This window comes from Dermacentor andersoni, chromosome 4 (assembly GCF_023375885.2).
Source record: "Dermacentor andersoni chromosome 4, qqDerAnde1_hic_scaffold, whole genome shotgun sequence".
Taxonomy (NCBI): domain Eukaryota; kingdom Metazoa; phylum Arthropoda; class Arachnida; order Ixodida; family Ixodidae; genus Dermacentor; species Dermacentor andersoni.
The window spans coordinates 203,478,584-203,498,883 of NC_092817.1; the positions used below are offsets into that span (position 1 = coordinate 203,478,584).

Sequence of the window (20,300 nt, forward strand, 5' to 3'; positions counted from 1 at the left end):
TAGCCATTTCCGTGTGGCTTTCTCCCGTCGCCCTTCCATGCCTCCGAACACGAATTGGCTGCGCCCATAGCTCTACGCCGCCCCACCCTCGGAAACACTAATGGACTGGCTCCTCATTCCTCGCTAGCTCCTCATTCAATGTAGTTCTGCGAACAGCTTAATCGCTCGTGTTCGTTTTTGTTGGTTGTGTCAAAGTCATTCCTGGCCACGTGGTTTCCCAACTTCATTCGCTTGACTCGCTGCCGAAACGGAAGATGGCTGATCCGCCCGCTGATCATCGGCAATGCACGACGTTGCCGGTGAAAACAAAGCGCACGGCTATAGATTTGGAAACTAAGTGCTTCTAACTGAGGAGACGATCGTCGCGAACGTGGTTGCATCGGATAGTGACGGCAGCGATGACACAGTAGGGCAGGCTGCCTCAACGTTGTCCTCACAGGAGGCCCGGCATGATTCAATCACTCTGGGGCTTCGTTTTCATGAGGAGCCTTCCGCTGCACTACGTGGAGCACTTGGATGTTTTGGAGAAGGATGTCGGCACGCTTCGCGTAAAGTATGCATGGCTGACGGACATAGGCTTTTCTTGTGCAATACAGTGAGAAGTACGTGGTGAGATGCCTGTGGCGATCTCTCCTCAGCATTTCGTCTGGATTTCGCAAGCTGACAGGCTTGCAATTTTTAAAAGGCCCCTTATGGGGCCACGAAAGTTATGCCTCGGCGGTGCCTGCCACCCGTGACACCTCTTTGCAGTTGTTATAGCAGTGCCATTCTTTAAAGGGACACTAAAGGCAAATACTAAGTTGACGTGAACTGTTTAAATGCCATTCCAGAAACCTCACAACACTTGTTTTGTGCCAAGAAATGACTTAGTTTACGAGAAAATTGCATCTGAAGGGTCCAAATACTTTTTTGGAAATTCAAATCTCATGCCATCCAACCGGGGGAGGGGTGCCATTGCATATGCCATCACCACCTTTTGCTGCCGTCGGCGAGTGAAATGGCGCCCGACAGACAGTGGTACCAAGCAAAGACAGTGCGGTTAATCGCCGCTGCAGCTGCTTTTTGGTCAAGTGGAGCAGACCATCCGGGCATCCCGCAGCATTGAAAGTGATCACATGGAAGTTGAATTCTGTGTTACATGCAGTTTGTGCAAGTTTCGCGAGCCAGCAAAACCGGTGCAACACTATGAGGTAACGAAAATACTGAAACGTGAGAGCGTGAGTGGCGTGGAGGCGAGCGAAAGCGACACTTTTCGTAATTTCCATGAGTTCTTTTTTCTGAAAATGAAGTAGAACTAGACAAGTAGCATTCTATTTCATCTTATAATACAGTAGAAGGATGTCTTTTGCAATGAGTGGTTGAGTACTAGTGATAGAATTTAATTGAGGAGTGCTTTCGTCATAGGGCAAGTGCTTGAATTTCCCAGGGGAGTCTCGAATCATGTCGTGCACTTATCTCAATTTCTCGATTATTAAGGCTCTGTTCGCAATAATATTGATGCCTCAGAGATTCTCGAGCACTGATCTATCATTTTAGCTTGACTTAATATTTGCCTTAAGCATCCCTTTAACGCTGACAGCCGTGGCTTGTTACACGTAATCGGAGCGCCCAGCAAGCAGTTAAATGAGTGAATACAATCAACAGCCAGGCGAAGGAAGGTGGCGGGGAGGGGCTTTGGCCTCCCTCCCTATATAGTTTTGTCATATCAGCTCAGCCATCCCCCTATTTTGGTTTTTTCATGGAACCCGGTTATAACAATTATTGGTTATAACAATGGAATTTTTGTGGCACTTGAATGTTGTTATAAGTGGGTTTGACTGTACATGATTTCAGTGTAATGAAATTTTGCTGCTGTAACAAAAAGAATACTGAGGCAATAAATAAAAACTGCCACAGAAACAGATGGTCAAATGGTTGAATCACATGCGGCTCTATGCAAATGCACCTCTCAAGTTGCACAGCAGCAAGGCCCTCTTGATGTCATGTTTTGTATCAAGTCCAAGTGTGAAAAGATCTTGTCACCCCTTGCGTGCCATATGCTGTGGTTTGCAAGGAAAAGCGTGCGAGGGTGAGCTGAAAATGGTGCTGGCTTGATGCGTGCTGACTTCCTGTGCCCGCAAAAGGAAGGTGCAGGGCTGAGCACATGGTAGCGTTATCGTGTGCACGGTTGGGGGAGTGGAGGGCAGGCGAAGGCGAGAATGTGCATCTCCTCCTCCTCCAGTCCGCCCATGGCTGTGCATTGTTGTCACTAAGGCTGAGTGCCTGTGTGGCTCGCGTGCCCTATCTTAGCAGTAATCTGTAGTGGGTGCAAATTTTTGGCGAGCCGAGATTTCTGTGGCTTCATGCGCCCTGTCTTTCCTGCACGATTAGTTCTGGAGATTGCGCAATGTCAAGTTTGAGAGGCACGTTGAAGCAAGAGGCAGATGATGCATTCACTTCCCTCTGCCTGCGCTCTTTATGATAGCATTTTCCCATTGCGGCCAACACTATCAGTCACGACAATGAAGAGGACACGAATTCCGTTTTCATCCCTCCATCCAGTGACATTGTGTAGGGCACTTGTATGCTGCATTAATGACACATCTAGGAGGAATTTGTATGGTATCGCATATTTGATTGTCAAAAATTTTTGTTAATTTGTTCAAGAACTAAGTACTAAAAGAAAACAAAAGGAAACACATGCACAATGGCATTATTCCTATGTGCACCCCAGTGAGCACTAAATGAGCGAGAAACAGGCGGTCGCCTTTTGAGCGATTAATAACGAGATAGCCATCAGTTTTGCGGGGCAAGAAGCCCAAACCGCCTGCAGAACAAAACCCAAACCGCCGCCCGCCCTTGCGTGCGCCAATGCGTGAGCGGTAGTATATAGACAGGCGGGAGCAAACTAGCTCTAAAACGAACCATGCAACGAAAACCAAGAGAGGGAGGTGCGAGAAAAAAATTCCCTGTATTCCCACATAGTGGCAGCACATGATAGAAAATAAAAAGTTAGGAAATTGGCGCGCATTTTAAACGTACAGACGGCGCTGTAAATATACGGCGTCAACCATTTTGGACTTGTTTGCGGCATCGTATATTTACGTCATTGATTCTGAAAGGGTTAATTGGAGTAGTAGTAATTTATTAAATCACATGTTGGCTGCATATGTAGGATGAGCTTCCGTGTTCAGAGCCACATGCCAGCAAAAGATTATTTGAATGTAGTCCTTTACCGGAAAGAGTGAAAGTCAGAATAAGTAAACAGAAGGCAATGGAGAGAAAGAAACCTGTCACTGTGTTGCACGGCGTGATGGCAGTTTAACGTGCCTGTGCCTAAACTTTTGAATTAAATCAATTTTATGTACCAGTGTACATGCTAGATGGTCATTTCAGGTTAAAGGCTGCGCAAGTAGCTTGATATGTCCCAAAAGACCTTACAAGGCAGAAGCAGTCAAACAGTGTTGCCAGTTACAATAGTACAGAATAACAATAACTAAAAGCAAATGCAAACGTATGCTGGAATTGCTGTAAATAATTTAGCATTGTTCTCACTCATAGAGAATGTAACAACATAAGCGGAAATTGGAACACTGATGAAAATGCAGCTATAGAAGTAGGTTCAATACATGGCTTGACAAAAACCAGAGAGGACCATCATTGATAAGCAAAGGGAAGTTGGCTGCTGACCATACATTCAAAGCATTATAACTAACGCTATAATGGCCTGTAGAACAAGCAGAGTTGTAGTAGACTGCTTTCAGTTGTAGTGTTTGACTTTCTCTGAGTAGTGTCTCCTCCTGGGCTCTTGCAGCACTTCGAGGCAGGTACAGAGCCGCAGGGTCAACAATTCTAGCGGGAGCAGCCTGTCCAGCCTTCCCCTGGATCGCGCAAGGCGTCGTCTGCAGCGGCTGGCACTGCAGACGGACTACCTGGATGACAGACTCCGTGCCATGGGCTCCACTGGAGACAGTGCATCTACGCTCTTGCGGAGTGTGTCCGGCGACGTGAGCATGGCATCGTGCGAGAAGAGCTCAGCGGCACATTCTTTCGATGCAGGCTGAGGGATCCATCTCATCTAACCAGGGAAGCCGATACGAACAGTCAGTGCCTCGAGTTACTCCGAGGGCGAGGTCTGTCGTACTGCTTCGTACACAGTTCAGGCGTAACATGATGTTTTCAGAAGAATGAACGCTCTCCTCTTCATTTGAATTTCAAGCGTGGCTGGTATCGAACATCAGCCAGAGAATGTCCACCAACGGAGCCTCCGTCGTAGTAGCTGCTGTGTGACCAGGCCACTGGAATGTGCAGCCAGATGCCAGCATTGGTAAAGCTCTGGCACAGCATACAGGAACATGCGTCAGAGAGCAGAGGGTATGAAAGAGAAGCACTCAGCGGGTGTATGGTGAGGTATTTCGAAAGATTCCAGCTTATTGCAGTAATTACACTGGATATATATGGTTAGGCGCTTGCAAAGTGTTTGGTAGATCTTGGGCAATGGCAAACCAGGCCCGCAGGACTTTCAAAGGGTGTTGAAACCCCTTACACAGCATTGCTGTCTTTGATGCATGAGTTCCTCAAATTTTCATACATCTGCAGTGTATTTTCTTTTTTTTTGCCATTCTTGCAAGTGACAAACCTGCTTAGCACTGTCTCTGTGCTTATGCAGCCTGTATAGTGCATGGCTGAGCACCCCAAATTGTTGAGTCCAGCACCTATTCTGGCTGTCATGCTCATTAGTATGTTTCCCTCACATGGTTCTTGGATCATCATTTACATTAAGCTTGTCCATCACTTGTCATAAGGATCTGTGAGTACCCGTAAAGGAAATTTTGCAGAATCATACCCTTAAGTAGGGCTGCGTGTCGGTTTCCATTCTCTTGTACAGTAATTTTCCCAGAATGCCTGTCTTGGTAATGCTGTCATCATGTTTGCCACCTTGCTAGCATCATTATCACCATACTTAAAAAGGTATATGTACTAGCTAGCTGGGGGGTAATTCAATGTCCTACAAAAAAAAAAAAAAAAGAAATCTGTGTGAAGTACTGCAGTCACTGACTGATTTATCAGACGCAAAAATGCCCCAGTAAGCAGGCAGTCTGCAAAAACAAATTTCAGGAAATTTTGTTCTTTTGTACAATGCTAGCAGTACAGAAAACTCATTTAGACTTTTTCACAGCACCGTACTTCAGTGAAACAATCTCTGAAATTTCATGATGGTCAAAGTCATAGGCGCGCTTTGCATTGATTCATCACAAAGCTTGATGTGCATCATATGTCATTGTGAAGTGCAGATGTCGCATGCAACTTTGACTGTGTGACATCTACGTTTTAAGCCGTATGGTGTAAATTTGGTTTGGAATGCATTGCTTATGTGCAAAATCAGCCTATTCCCTTTATGGAGTAAGTACACAGATAAACTTTGCAGGCGATCTCATGGTAGCTGCTGGCTGGTTGCCTAGAGACCCAAACGTGGCTTCGCATGACCAATAGGCCACTCATACAAACATATCAGTGTCAAGCTTTTCATGACTGCTTGCTATCAACCACCATGCAGGCCTGTGTGAATTTTCATCATGGCCACACTGCCTAATCACTTTGGCCTAGCGAAGCCTACTTCATTTGTTTTCACAGTGTACGTGATCGTGAGGATGAATTGTAAAAACATTAATGATTTGCAAATAAAAACAGACAGCTTTATAGCGCTCCTCAGTGTTTCAGGATTGGTGTGCAAAAGAAAACAGTGATTTTGCATTCATTTGTTGTGAAATGACACTGGGATGTAAGACAGCAACTGCACAAAAATAAAAAAAAAATGAGAGCTGAAAAAACTGTTACTAGTTGAAAACATTGCAAAGAGAACTTTGAAAACCTAAAAACCCCTTGGGCTGTAGTCTTTTGTCTGTGTAGACACATTCTCCTTCCATTTTGATGAAATATTTTGCTTCTTTGCATCAGTTTCATGCACCTGGTAACGTTTGTTCTTTCTCCTTGAAGTTGATCAAGTCTCTTCAAGGTGATGATCGGAATTGATGAAGCAGGAGGCAGGTTGGAGGTAACAAACTTGGAGATATAGCAGCAAAAATATTTACGCAGTCAAATGCAAAGTTTGCAGAAGGACACCGATGAAAAACACACGTGTACACAGCGCCTTACTCTTCTACTGTTTCACGAGTTAGAGCCTAGGACTACTGTCCCCACATACGACTAACCGAGTCTCACTGTTCGGCCACCAAGTGGTTACGGCCTGGACTAGCGTTCCATCGTACGGAGTCTTAGTGACCTATCAGTCTAGTAATTACAGCCTAGGCTGAAAGGAATGGGTTCAAGACAGTCTTCAAGTACATTTAACTAAACAATTGAGAAAGGGAAAGTGAAAACTGCTGGCCCGCTTCGACATTACCCTAGGCAATCAGGTTACAACCGAACTTAAATGACCACCTACTGCTTTTTGTTTTTTATTATTTTGTTTACAGATACTGCAGGCCCTTCTCAACCCCATGCAGGAGTGGGTACATAGAAAAGAGACAGCACAAATGAATTTAAATAAATTGCTTGGCATAGTTGCCAATAAATAATGCATACAAAAGCGGAAAAACATAGCAATACACTGGACATAAATAAATGCTAGTACAAGGGAATATCATTCAACTCGGAGTATACTCCACTAGACTCGAATTTCAGCAAAAACTGTTATTAGTACTAATACATTTTAACAAATGATTCCAACGAGACGGAGTTCACAGTATCTCCAGATAATGTATTCCAATAATAAATTACGCGAGGAAATAGAGAACTTGTAAACATTAATGTAGCTTCTGGTTGCCTAATAGTTTTACTGCGATGTGTTCTCACTGATTCTTTGAAAGGATGCTGAAGATATCATTCTTGTTATAGTTTAAAGTTCATGTGATAAAGTTGGTAAATAAATGTTACTCTAGATATCATCCTGTGCTGCTCAAGTTTTTGTAGGTTGGCCCTATTACTTAAGTGGCTGACACTGGAATGACGTGAGTAAACAGAATAAATGAAACACAAAGCTAAATTCTGTACCCTTTCAATTTTATTAATCTAGTATTGATGGCAAGGGGTCCAGATAGCAGATGCGTACTCCAATTTTGGTTGTACTAGTGTTTTGTATGCAATTAGTTTTACTGCAGGGGTAGTATTACGTAGTTTACTTTTCAAAAACGACAATTTCTGTAGTGCACCCCAACAAGATATTTTCAACATGTGGTTCCCAATTGAGATTACTCGTAAGTGTGATGCCTAAATATAGAAGTTCTCATGATGGTAGCGTTACCTAAGAGTAAGTAAAGTCAAGGGGTATCTTTTTGTTGCATAAGCATAAGGCAAGCTGTTTCATAAGTATTTATTCTTAAGCCCCACCTTGCACACCAGGCATCAAGGCAGTGCAAAGCATTGTTAAACTTAATTTGGTCATCTAGGTTGCTTATGGCTGTTTATACAGCACATTCATTCGCAAATAGTTAATCTGATTGGTGTTTCAATGCAAAGATGAATATCATTAATATATACCAAAAAAGAAGAGTTCAAGGAGCAAGCCCTGTAGAATGCCCGAGTACACATCTAAATCTTTGGAGACACTCCCATTAATGGCAACACACTGCGTTCTATGTGTTAACTAAGGTTCAATCCATGCCTTCCCCCAGAATTCATGCCTTCCCCCAGCTCCGCTGGGGGAAGGCCAGTAAAACAGTGTCAAACCACACACTTAGTCATGCGTGGCTCTGCTATCGCAAGCACCAGAGACCAGCGGAGCTGAGGGAAGGCCACTAAAGCAGTGCCAAACCAGACACTTAGTCATGCGTGGCTCTGCTATCGCAAACACCAGAGACCAGCGGAGCTGGGGGAAGGCCAGTAAAGTAGTGCCAAATCACACACTTGGTCATGCGTGGCTCTGCCATCGCAAGCACCAGAGACCAGCGGAGCTGGGGGAAGGCCAGTAAAGCAGTGCCAAACCACACACTTAGTCATGCGTGGCTCTGCTATCGCAAACACCAGATATCAGCGGAGCTGGGGGAAGGCCAGTAAAGTAGTGCCAAATCACACACTTAGTCATGCACACCATACAGCTGGTGTCATCAGACACGTTAAGAACTGCAAAAATACGCAAAACACGTTACCAAGTCGAGGGATAATAGCTTGATGACATATCTCATGCAGTACAACCACTTTACTAATTCCCACAGGGGCAGTTCTCCCGCTACCTGTAGTATTTGCATGGTCAGTATCCTTTAACGGCTTGTGATGTTTTAATACTGTAAGCTTAAAAGTGGTAATGCTAAAATGATGACATAGCATATTTTTTCATAGGTGTCCTTGTGATTTTTAAATGTTGGAATATAGGTCGCAAGCACTACAAGGTGCAAAAAGCTTTATTTTGGTTTTATTCACTGAATTTTTGCAACAAAATCATCATCATCAGCCTGGTTACGCCCACTGCAGGGCAAAGGTCTCTCCCATACTTCTCCAACAACCCCGGTCATGTACTAATTGTGGCCATGTCGTCCCTGCAAACTTCTTAATCTCATCCGCCCACCTAACTTTCTGCCGCCCCCTGCTCTGCTTCCCTTCCCTTGGAATCCAGTCCGTAACCCTCAGTGACCATCGGTTATCTTCTCTCCTCATTACACGTCCTGCCCATGGCCATTTCATTTTCTTGATTTCAACTAAGATGTCATTAACTCGCGTTTGTTCCCTCACCCAATCTGCTCTTTTCTTATCCTTAACGTTACACCCATCATTCTTCTTTCCATAGCTCGTTGCGTCGTCCTCAGTTTAAGCAGAACCCTTTTTGTAAGCCTCCAGGTTTCTGTCCCGTAGGCGAGTACTGGTAAGACACAGCTATTATACACTTATACAACAAAATGTCATGAGCTAAATGGGCACTTCGTTTACTACTGCTTTTACCGTCCTGACATCGTGCGAGATACAATTTGCGCCTCGATTCCTGAAGCGTGCCCATATGTGATGTCAGCGTGGTTAAAGTGACTTGGTGATAGTGCAAGGACCTGATGATGATAGTGCCAAGCAATACTGAAATCGGAACTAGGAATTCGGGCTGAAAATTGTTGGATCCGCATATAGTATGAGGTGGAAATTTCGCATGGTAAAAGCTGAAAAAAAAAAAAGTGTCGGACTACATCCAAGTCGTTATGGTACCTCGTGATCACCTTGTGTGACTGGTCCCAACATTGCACATGCATATCCATTTGCTTCTGTTGCAGGAAGTCATTTGCCTACTCGTCGAAAAAGCACAATGTAATAAGCAAACTGACAGGTGGAAAAAGGGGATGTGAAACGAACTGCAGAATGAGGCGGTAAAGAAATCTATGTCAAACACAAGACTGCAACTGGCATCTGTTTTGCTCTCATCCACTGTGGGGATTCCAGTTCTGTGCGTGTCGTATGAAGTGACTCGTACGCTGTGGAGACTTCAGTTTTGAGCGAGTTGTATCAAGTGAAATGTGTGTACTGTCACAAGCAGCTTTATAATCGAGAAGCATTACTTCGTTGAGGCATTTTACTCTCCTGCCATTAAAAGTGGGTTGCATAATCAACAAGCTTCTTCTGTGTTACGCAAAGAATTCAAGGGGTTTCAAGGGGAAAACAACCTTCCAGAACTTTAAAGGTCTGGATAACAGTTTTCAATTTCAAAGCTTTTCAAGGAACTGTGCACAGCTTGTCAACAGACCCCATCGTATGCGCAGTTGATCATTATAGAGAATATGTTTTTCAGCAGATGCTCATTGGCTAAGCCAACAGGCAGTATGATCGTCGTTCAAGTGATTAATTACACCATACACAATGAGCAAAACGAAAGCATGATGAAAGCAGGAGCCAACGTTTCGACAAGTGGACTTGTATTTTTCAAGGTGATATATGCTCTCCTCGGCACAGTATATACAGGTAGCGGTTTTCTATATGAACTGAAATGTGCCACAACTTTCTAGAACCAACCTCAGTGACTCAACCCTTTTCACTGCGTGTGAGGAAACTTGGTCAAAAAATGGGTAAAAAAAAAGAAAATCCGGTAATGGTCTCAGTGTAGCTGTTGCCGCTGTGGAAGTGGCAACTTGTCAAATGTGACACATCGTTTGTTGAAGTCACAAAGCAGGCACCAAAGGCACACATCCGAATGCACTTTTTAGAGCTTCATTTGAAGTATTCGTGTCCTGAATTCTATACTGATGTATCAAAGTCAAGCATGGGCGTATTTATGCAGCAGCTGGACCATCTTTTTCAGAATCCAACGTTCTACACCTGCAAACAAGTATCTTCACAGCAGAGGCCTACGCAGTAATATTGGCGGTTAAACACATAAAGAAATTGAAACTACAAAAAGCAATCATATTTACCGACTCCTTAAGCGTTGTAAGAGCTTTGGTGTCGCTGAAAAAGCATAAGAATCCTGTAATTATTGATCTTTATTTGCTACTGTGTACAACATATCAGCACCAGCATGTCATAATATGCCATGTGCCTGGACACTGAGGGATTAAAGGCAACATGCTCGCAGATGAAATTGCCACCCCCTTGGCAGGGAAGGCTAGCAGCTCCTCCACAGCTATCCCTACCATAGGCTTAACCGTTCGTGCGCGAAAAACAGAAGTTATTGGCAACGAAAGTGGGATAGCGAAACATCAAACAAGCTCCGCTTTAGTAAGACATGTTTATGAAACTGGCCACCAACAAAAATACGGCGAACTGAGGTTACTTTCTGCTGGCTTCGTATAGGCCATACATGTGGCATTGCTCTGAGCATGGGTGCACTCCAATCTATAAAAACACCACAATACTTTCCGTGCATAAGAATCAGACCACGAGGGAAATTATCGAGGCCTACTATATCGGGAAAAAAGGGTCGCGTTGTATAAGCATGCCATCGTTAAATTTGCATGACAGTGAACTTGAATTTTAAGCCGCCTCATAGCGTAGCATTAGATTACAGGGTTTTGTGTTTTTTTTGCCTGCGCACTGATAATGACGCCATCGATGGGAGAGCACGTGGCTATGGGTTGTGTACATAAGTTTGTGTATGCCTTCGAATAAAGTTACGATCGTCGCATACGTTTCATTGCACCTAAACCGCAGCAGGCTGTCTACCAACCGGGAAAACCGGGAATTTTCAGGGATTGTGAGTAGTCTGGAAAAACTCGGGGAATTCGTGCTTCTATGAGGGAAAATTAGCTGTAATTTTATATTGAAAGGGAACCCAAAGTCACGGTAATGCTGTCCCGAGTAACGGAGAGGAATCGTAACGAATTGTTTTTGACGCCGCGTCCTCGGCAGAAGGAGTTGCCATAGTTCAGTCAACGAGCGACTTTCCGGATGCCAGATAATTCGGACGGCTTCGCGTCACCACTGCGTGCCCCATAGGGTCACTGTATAAGAACGTCTGAACTTTCGGACGCAAGAACCCTTTGCTGTCCGATTTTCTAGACTTTTTGCCGTGACCGCAGGTCCGAAGCGGCGTTAATAAAAGCCACAACCGCCGCCATTTTGATAACCTCGCCGCTTCGAACCGGCACACTCGCACGCAGATCCGCTGGCAGCCATAGCCACCACCGCGGTAATGCTAGGCCTAGATGCTTCGAGGTTCAGTATTAAGCTTCTTGCCCCTTCTGTACAGTGTTTTTCATTGAAAGAATTCGCCGCTGTCAGCAATGGCACCGACACCGCATTTGTGGTCATCGCGATTGGCTTCGAAGTTCCGAAAGCACGGCGCGTTGCGTAGTGCCGGTTCCCGAAAGTCAGCCTCACCACATTACAGTAATGTTACGCTGTGAAGCATAAGTGTGGGAAGATGAAGATGTCCCTCATCCAAGAAAGAAAAAAAAAAAAAAAAAACGCCATAAAACGGTGAAACGCAACACTGAGGCGTTGTGCGCGGGCTGAGAGTATAATGTCAGGACAGTTGACGTGGACTTACTAGCTGTTGCGAGAGAAGCTCACTTGTGATAAAGTTCAGGCCTGATACCAATTGGCTTGCTGTCAGTTGATAGAAATAGCTCATATTCGAAAATATCCTGTATGCATCTCTTTTTTATTCGTATTTGAGAATGTTCGACTCAATTTGCAATGCGTTTTACTATTTCTTTCGAAAATATTTTATTCGCTGTGCATTTTACTAGCCCCTCCCTTCCGTTTTCTTTTTGAATAATATAAACACTACCCCTTACTATTCAAATTAGATCAAGTTCTTTTTTATTTTCCGACATGCTTACTAGAGAGTGACACCACTAGGCGACATGATATAGGGACGTCTTGACATAAAACAAAGTTCTGTGTCACTCAGGGAACATTGCAAAGGCACTCGGGGAAAACATGGAAAACTCGGGAAATTTGGGAATGTCAACATGGTAGACACCCTGATCCTGCAATAAGGTCACATTAGTGAATGGAACTTTTAGAAATACACAATTTATCTGCGAGGCTGATTGTAGGCTCAAACATGCGCTCTCACATTGCGCTGCGAGCTCTGTCCGCTTCAATGCCAGCAGAAAGACCAGCCATACCAACTTCAACCACTTCAGTACGCCTCAACCGTCTTCCACGTAGAAGACACCATGTCATACTCCATAGACAGCGCGAAAACAAGCGCCAGAAACTACTGCCGAGCGCGTACCTGCCATGCAAAACGAAGTGCTTGCCCAAGCCAGCATGCAGACTGCCCATAGATGGAGTCGCTGTGTAGCAATATTGTCACGTGGTGGTGACGTTGAAGAAAGAACACAGTAGCAATACTGTGAACAAGAAAACTAACTTTTATTGGGCGAACCTGTGCCCACAAAACAGGCTACACTTATAGCGCAACGATAGCGGCGAACACGCTCGGCGATCGTCGAAAATCTGCTCAGCGGGTCAAGCGCGTCGGCTTTTATAGAGCAGTCGTCGAATGTTCCAGACTAATCGTTTGGACCCGCGTGCTTTCCACAAAGTTCTACACCATTCGCGCTACGCGATGAAATCAGATAACACAAGGTTCGGCGACAACAGACAGCCGGGTAGAAGCATCGATAACTTTCCAGAAACGTCGGATACATGCAGGCGCGTCCCGCGCTGTGCGATTGCATTTGTTAAGCGGCGAAACGTGGTCGCCCGATAAAGATAAGTACACGTATCAATACCCCCCTCTTAAAAAGCATCGACCCGATGCTGCAAACAAACGAAGGTAATAAACAAAAGCACTCGTAGCAAAGAAAAGAACAAAATGACGAAGTTCGTCAGCGTCCGTAAAAGGGTTTAAGGCGCACCACGTGGACCACTTCAGATCGTGCGCGGCGCCGCTGTGAATGCGAAATGCCGTCTGGCACGACCTCATAGTCCAGAGCGCCAATACGTCGGATGACCTTGTAGGGTCCGAAATAGCGCCGGAGTAGTTTCTCACTGAGTCCTCGTCGGCGTATCGGGGTCCAAACCCAAACACGGTCGCCGGGCTGGTACTCAACAAAGCGTCGTCGGAGGTTGTAGTGTCGGCTGTCGGTCCTCTGTTGGTTCTTGATCCGTAGGCGGGCGAGCTGTCGGGCTTCTTCGGCTCGCTGGAGATAGCTAGCGACGTCAACATTCTCTTCGTCAGTGACGTGGGGCAGCATGGCGTCGAGCGTCGTCGTCGGGTTCCTGCCGTAAACCAGCTTAAACGGCGTGATCTGTGTTGTTTCTTGCACCGCCGTGTTGTAAGCGAATGTTACGTACGGCAGGACGGCATCCCAGGTCTTGTGTTCGACGTCGACGTACATCGCTAGCATGTCGGCGAGGGTCTTATTCAGCCGCTCCGTAAGACCATTCGTCTGCGGGTGGTAGGCCGTGGTTCTCCTGTGCCTTGTCTGACTGTATTTCAGAATGGCTTGAGTGAGCTCCGCTGTAAAGGCCGTTCCTCTGTCGGTGATGAGGACTTCTGGGGCGCCATGTCGAAGCAGGATGTTTTCGACAAAGAATTTCGCCACTTCGGCTGCGCTACCTTTCGGCAGTGCTTTAGTTTCAGCGAAGCGGGTGAGGTAGTCTGTCGCCACGACGATCCACTTATTTCCGGTTGTTGACGTCGGAAAGGGTCCCAGCAAGTCCATCCCGATCTGCTGGAATGGTCGGCAAGGAGGCTCGATTGGCTGTAGTAATCCGGCTGGCCTTGTCGGCGGTGTCTTGCGTCGCTGACAGTCTCGGCATGTTCTGACATAACGGGCGACGTCGGCGGTCAGGCGCGGCCAATAATACTTTTCTTGTATCCTCGATAGTGTCCGGGAAAAACCGAGGTGTCCAGCGGTCGGATCGTCATGTAGGGCGTGCAATACTTCTGGACGAAGTCCTGACGGGACAACAAGAAGGTAGTTGGCGCGGACTGGTGAAAAGTTCTTCTTCACGAGGAGATTGTTTTGAAGCGTGAAGGAAGATAATCCGCGCTTAAATGCCCTGGGGACAACGTCGGTGTGCCCTTCCAAATATTCCACCAGGCCTTTTAGCTCCGGGTCTGCCCGTTGCTGTTCAGCGAAGTCTTCCGCGCTTATCATGCCAAGGAAGGCGTCATCTTCGTCATCTTGCGGCGGCGGGTCAATGGGGGCGCGTGATAGGCAATCGGCATCGGAGTGTTTTCGTCCTGACTTGTAGGTTACAGTGATGTCGTATTCTTGTAGTCTGAGGCTCCACCGTGCCAGTCGTCCTGAAGGATCCTTTATACTCGCTAGCCAACACAACGCGTGATGGTCACTGACGACTTTGAATGGCCTGCCATAAAGATAAGGGCGAAATTTAGCTGTAGCCCAAACGATGGCGAGGCATTCCTTTTCGGTTGTAGAATAGTTGCCTTCCGCTTTTGACAGCGACCGGCTAGCGTAAGCTATCACCTGTTCGACTCCGTTTCTCCTCTGGACTAGAACGGCACCGAGGCCTAGGCTACTGGCGTCAGTATGGATTTCTGTATCGGCGTACTCGTCGAAGTGCGCAAGTACCGGCGGCGACTGCATGCGTCGTTTGAGTTCTTCAAATGCATCGGCCTGCGGCGTTTCCCACTTGAACTCAACATCACATTTAGTTAGACGTGTCAACGGCTCGGCGATGCGTGAAAAGTCCTTGACAAAGCGCCTGTAGTAGGCACACATGCCAAGGAATCTACGCACTGCCTTCTTGTCGGTGGGCTGCGGGAACTTTGCGATGGCAGCTGTTTTCTGGGGGTCGGGGCGTACTCCGGATTTACTGATGACGTGGCCTAGGAACAGAAGCTCGTCGTAAGCGAAGCGGCATTTTTCTGGCTTCAGAGTGAGCCCTGATGACTTGATGGCCTCTAGTACTGTGGCAAGCCGCCTAAGGTGATCGTCGAAATTTCCGGCGAATACAACGACGTCATCCAAGTAAACGAGACAGGTCTGCCATTTCAATCCCGCTAAAACCGTGTCCATCACGCGCTGGAACGTTGCAGGCGCCGAGCACAGTCCAAATGGCATAACTTTGAACTCGTAGAGGCCGTCTGGGGTGATGAAGGCGGTCTTTTCGCGATCTCTTTCGTCGACTTCTATTTGCCAATAGCCAGACTTGAGGTCCATCGAGGAGAAGTACTTAGCGTTGCAGAGCCGATCCAATGCGTCGTCTATCCGTGGAAGGGGGTATACGTCCTTCTTCGTGATCTTGTTCAGACGACGATAATCGATGCAGAAACGTAGGGTTCCGTCCTTTTTCTTCACCAGGACAACAGGGGATGCCCATGGGCTTTTCGACGGCTGGATGATGTCGTCGCGCAGCATTTCGTCGACTTGGTCTCTTATAGCTTCGCGTTCTCGCGGCGAAACTCGGTAAGGGCTTTGGCGGAGTGGTCGAGCGTACTCCTCGGTGATTATGCGATGCTTGGCGACTGGTGTTTGTCGAATCCTCGATGTCGTCGAAAAGCAGCTTTTGTATCGTCGGAGCAGACTTCTGAGCTGCTGTTGCTTAATCACTGGGAGACTTGGATTAATGTCGTAGTCTGGTTCGGGAACCATGGTCGTCGGGGTAGATGCGGCGGAATCCGAGAGGACAAACGCATTACTTGTTTCCAGAATTTCCTCGATGTACGCGATCGTCGTGCCCTTGTTGAGGTGCTTGAACTCCTGGCTGAAGTTTGTCAGCAACACTTCAGTTTTCCCTCCATGCAGTCGAGCGATCCCTCTTGCGACGCAAATTTCACGGTCTAGCAGTAGACGTTGGTCGCCTTCTATGACGCCTTCTACGTCAGCGGGTATTTCGGTGCCGACCGAAATAACAATGCTGGAGCGGGGCGGGATGCTCACTTGGTCTTCGAGCACATTCAAGGCGTGGTGACTACGAGGGCTCTCCGGCGGTATCGCTTTATCTTCCGACAGCGTTATTGACTTCGACTTCAGGTTGATGATCGCGCCGTGTTGGTCCAGGAAGTCCATACCGAGAATGACGTCTCGTGAACACTGTTGGAGGATAACGAAGGTGACAGGGTAAGTCCGGTCGTGAATGGTAATTCTTGCCGTGCACATTCCTGTCGGCGTAATCAGGTGTCCTCCAGCGGTCCGAATTTGAGGGCCTTCCCATGCAGTCTTAACCTTCTTCATCTGGACGGCGATGTGTCCACTCATGACTGAGTAATCGGCGCCTGTGTCGATTAAGGCGGTGACTGCGTGGCCGTCTAGAAGCACGTCGAGGTCGGTGGTTCTTTGTCTTGCGTTGCAGTTGGGTCTTGGCGTCGGATCACGGCTGCGTCGTGTTGAATTGAAGCTAGTACGTCGCGTCGTGAAGTCGTCTTTCGTCGGTGCAGTCTTGGCTTCCTGACTTCCTCGGGACGGCGGCGCGTCGTCATTATGTCGTCGAGATGGTTTCTTCGGCGCTTTCGTCGGCGGCGGAGGATCTTCGTCAGTTCGACGAACAGCAACCGCACCTCCATCGGTTGCTGCTTTTAGTTTTCCGGATATGGGCTCGCTGACCGGCCCCGGGCTGGGCCACTGTATGGTCGGCGCTGCGGCGACAGGTAGCGGCCTGGTGATGGCGAACGCGACGGTCGTCGAGAGCTCCATTGAGTAGCGGCGAGGTAGTCGGCGATGTCACGTGGGCGCTCTCCAAGCTGTGGACGCGGCGCGTTAACGGCGAAACCTCGCAGTCCCATCTCTCGGTATGGGCATCGTCGGTAGACGTGACCTGCCTCTCCGCAGTGGTAGCAGAGCGGGCGGTGGTCAGGAGCGCGCCAAACGTCAGTCTTCCTCGGGTAGCTGCGCTGGGCGACGGGTGGGCGTGCTGGCGGCGGCGGTGGTGGTCGACGGAATTGCGGCGTTACGGGGCCCTGGCGCGGTAGTGGAAAGGGACCTTGACGGCGGGCGACGGCGGCGTAGCTCATCGCTTGCGGCTGAGGCTGCGGTGGTTCTGGTTGCACCTCAGGAACTCCAAGCGATCGGTGGACCTCTTCTTTTACGATGTCGGCGATCGAAGCCACTTGAGGCTGCGACGAAGGCAAGACCTTGCGCAGTTCTTCGCGCACAATGGCCCTGATGGTCTCGCGCAGATCGTCCGTGGCCAGTGATTGAATTCCTGCGTAGGGGGTAGAGCTTGTACGGCGGTTGAATTGCCGGTTCCGCATTTCGAGTGTCTTCTCGATGTTCGTCGCCTCACGAAGAAACTCTTCGACGGTCTTCGGTGGGCTTCTTACCATCCCGGCGAAAAGTTCCTCCTTCACACCACGCATGAGTAGGCGAACTTTCTTTTCCTCGGCCATATCCGGGTCGGCGTGGCGGAACAGACGGGTCATTTCTTCCGTAAAGATGGCAACGTTCTCGTTTGGTAGCTGCACTCGGGCGTCCAGCATAGCTTCGGCCCTTTCCTTGCGCACGACACTTGTAAAGGTGCACAGGAAGCCGCTACGGAACAGGTCCCACGTAGTCAAGGTCGACTCCCTGTTCTCAAACCACGTTCTGGCGGCGTCTTCTAAGGCGAAGTAGACATGCCGCAGCTTGTCGTCGGAGTCCCAGTTGTTGAATGTCGCGATTCGCTCGTAGGTCTCCAGCCAAGATTCCGGGTCTTCAGTCGCTGCTCCATGGAAGGTCGGTGGGTCCCGGGGTTGTTGTAGGATAACGGGGGACGCTGGGGCAGCCATTGAGGTTGTCTTGACCACGATCTTCTTTGTCGCCTCAGGTAGAAGTCCGTGCTCTGGGGGCAGGCCTTGCAGTCTGCGGCTAGCACGCTGGTCTTGGGCGGTGTCGGTTTCGTCCTCGGGCTTCGGGCTTGGATCGCGGCTTTGCGGGGGCGTTCGGTACATGAACGCACAAGCACCTCCACCAGATGTCACGTGGTGGTGACGTTGAAGAAAGAACACAGTAGCAATACTGTGAACAAGAAAACTAACTTTTATTGGGCGAACCTGTGCCCACAAAACAGGCTACACTTATAGCGCAACGATAGCGGCGAACACGCTCGGCGATCGTCGAAAATCTGCTCAGCGGGTCAAGCGCGTCGGCTTTTATAGAGCAGTCGTCGAATGTTCCAGACTAATCGTTTGGACCCGCGTGCTTTCCACAAAGTTCTACACCATTCGCGCTACGCGATGAAATCAGATAACACAAGGTTCGGCGACAACAGACAGCCGGGTAGAAGCATCGATAACTTTCCAGAAACGTCGGATACATGCAGGCGCGTCCCGCGCTGTGCGATTGCATTTGTTAAGCGGCGAAACGTGGTCGCCCGATAAAGATAAGTACACGTATCAATATGTAGCATCTCGATCTCAAAGCGAGATGCTTTGTATCTCGCACCTATAATGCGAGATACAAGAAGTAGCATGTGCTTGCCCGTGGTTGGAAGATTGGTGGAAGTAGGGAAACGACAAAAAACAGACGTACAAAAGCAAAGTGCGCAATAGGGGATCAGAAAATTTGGTTGTGGGAGTTCATAGGTTTTTTTTTTTTTTCTTTCCTAACCTGTGGCCTTTTTGAACATGACAATGACCGCAACATTTTGTGGGATATTCTGGAAAGGGAAGGCTTAGGTGACGCTCGTCTACAGCTTTTGAGAGAGATGTACTAGAAAATACTGTTTGCGTTGAATAGGAAGGGATGAGGAGCGAGGAGAAAGTTCATATCAACAAGGAACTGAGGCAGGGGTGCCCTTTATCCCCACTGCTGTTTATGATGGAAATGGTGAGGATGAAGAGGGCGCTAGAAGGAAGTAATATCGGTTTTAATTTCTCGTACAAACACGCGGGTACAGTAGTAGAGCAGCAGCTTCTAGGTTTATTTTATGCCGACGACATTGTGTTGCTAGCTAAAAAGCAAAGTGATTTGCAACGTCTGCCTAATATCTGTGGACAAGGCAACAATTTAGGTTTGAAATTTAGTGCTAGAAAATCGGGTATTATGGTATTCAATGAAAACAGTGGACAGTGGCAATACAGGGCCAGGAAATACCTCAGGTAAGAGAATATAAATACCTTGGTATATGTATAAACGAAGGCAATAGATATATGGAAACACAGGAAAAAACAAGAACAGTGAAGGGGAAGAGAAATGCAGCCATAATGAAGCACAGAGCGCTGTGGGGATACAATAGGTACGAGGTGCTCCAGGGTATGTGGTGTAATGGCTCCAGGACTTACTTTTGGAAATGCAGTTGTTTGCTTTAAATCAGGGGTACAATCAGGACTCGACGGGAACCAAAGGTCAGTGGGTCGCCTCGCACGCTCACGGGAAGACTACAAATGAAGCAGTGCAGGGTGATATGGGCTGGACTAGTTTTGAAGTGAGGGAAGCTCACAGTAAAAGTGATTATGAATAACGACTGAGGAATATGGAAGAAAGTAAATGGGCTGGGAGAGTGTTGAGGTATCTGTACAGGAAAAACATCGATGCACAGTGGAGGAAAAGGACTAGGAAGCTTACCAGCAAGTATGTGGCTTGTAGGGTGGACAATGCAGCAACAAAGTCAGAGAGGCTGAAATAATCTTGTGGGTGGCGGCAATGGAAAAGAAACCTGCCACGAGAAACTACACGAGATGAAAAAAACGAAATCACGAAAGAATTTATGATAGGTCATTACTTTTTGAAGCAAGATCAGGATGCCTTAGAATACGCACCTATAAAGCGAGATATAAGGAAGAAGAAGCATGTGCTTGCTGCGGTAAAGCTAGGGAAACGATGGAGCATGTTTTATTAGAATGTGAAGACATCTGCCCAGCGGTCGATTTAGGCACCACTGGCCTCCTTGAAGCCCTAGGGTTCAGCGAGAGCAGGGGAAAAGTAAACATGTCTGCAATAGAGATTAGTAAGAAGCGATTGGAAGATTGGTGGAAGTAGGGAAACAACAAAAAAACAGACAAAAGCAGA

At 47.5% G+C, this 20,300-nt stretch overlaps 1 protein-coding gene and 1 long non-coding RNA gene across 4 annotated transcripts in view; one reads left to right on the forward strand and one right to left on the reverse strand.

Moving 5' to 3' along the window:
• The window catches only part of LOC126538503 (uncharacterized), a 35,894-nt gene extending 30,192 nt beyond the window's left edge, over positions 1 to 5,702 (forward strand). For all 3 annotated transcript variants that reach the window (XM_050185361.3, XM_050185360.3, XM_055074813.2), the window contains exon 5: positions 3,794 to 5,702. In XM_050185361.3, coding sequence (XP_050041318.1) covers positions 3,794 to 4,043 — 250 coding nt within the window. In that variant the 3' untranslated portion in view covers positions 4,044 to 5,702. The remainder of the gene's footprint in view (positions 1 to 3,793) is intronic.
• LOC140217420 (uncharacterized) lies at positions 4,616 to 19,830 on the reverse strand. Its single transcript, XR_011893996.1, has 2 exons — positions 19,574 to 19,830; positions 4,616 to 10,395 (listed from the first exon to the last, which is right to left on the reverse strand). It is a non-coding gene; the product is annotated as an uncharacterized lncRNA (long non-coding RNA).
• Between the last annotated feature and the right edge of the window lie 470 nt (positions 19,831 to 20,300).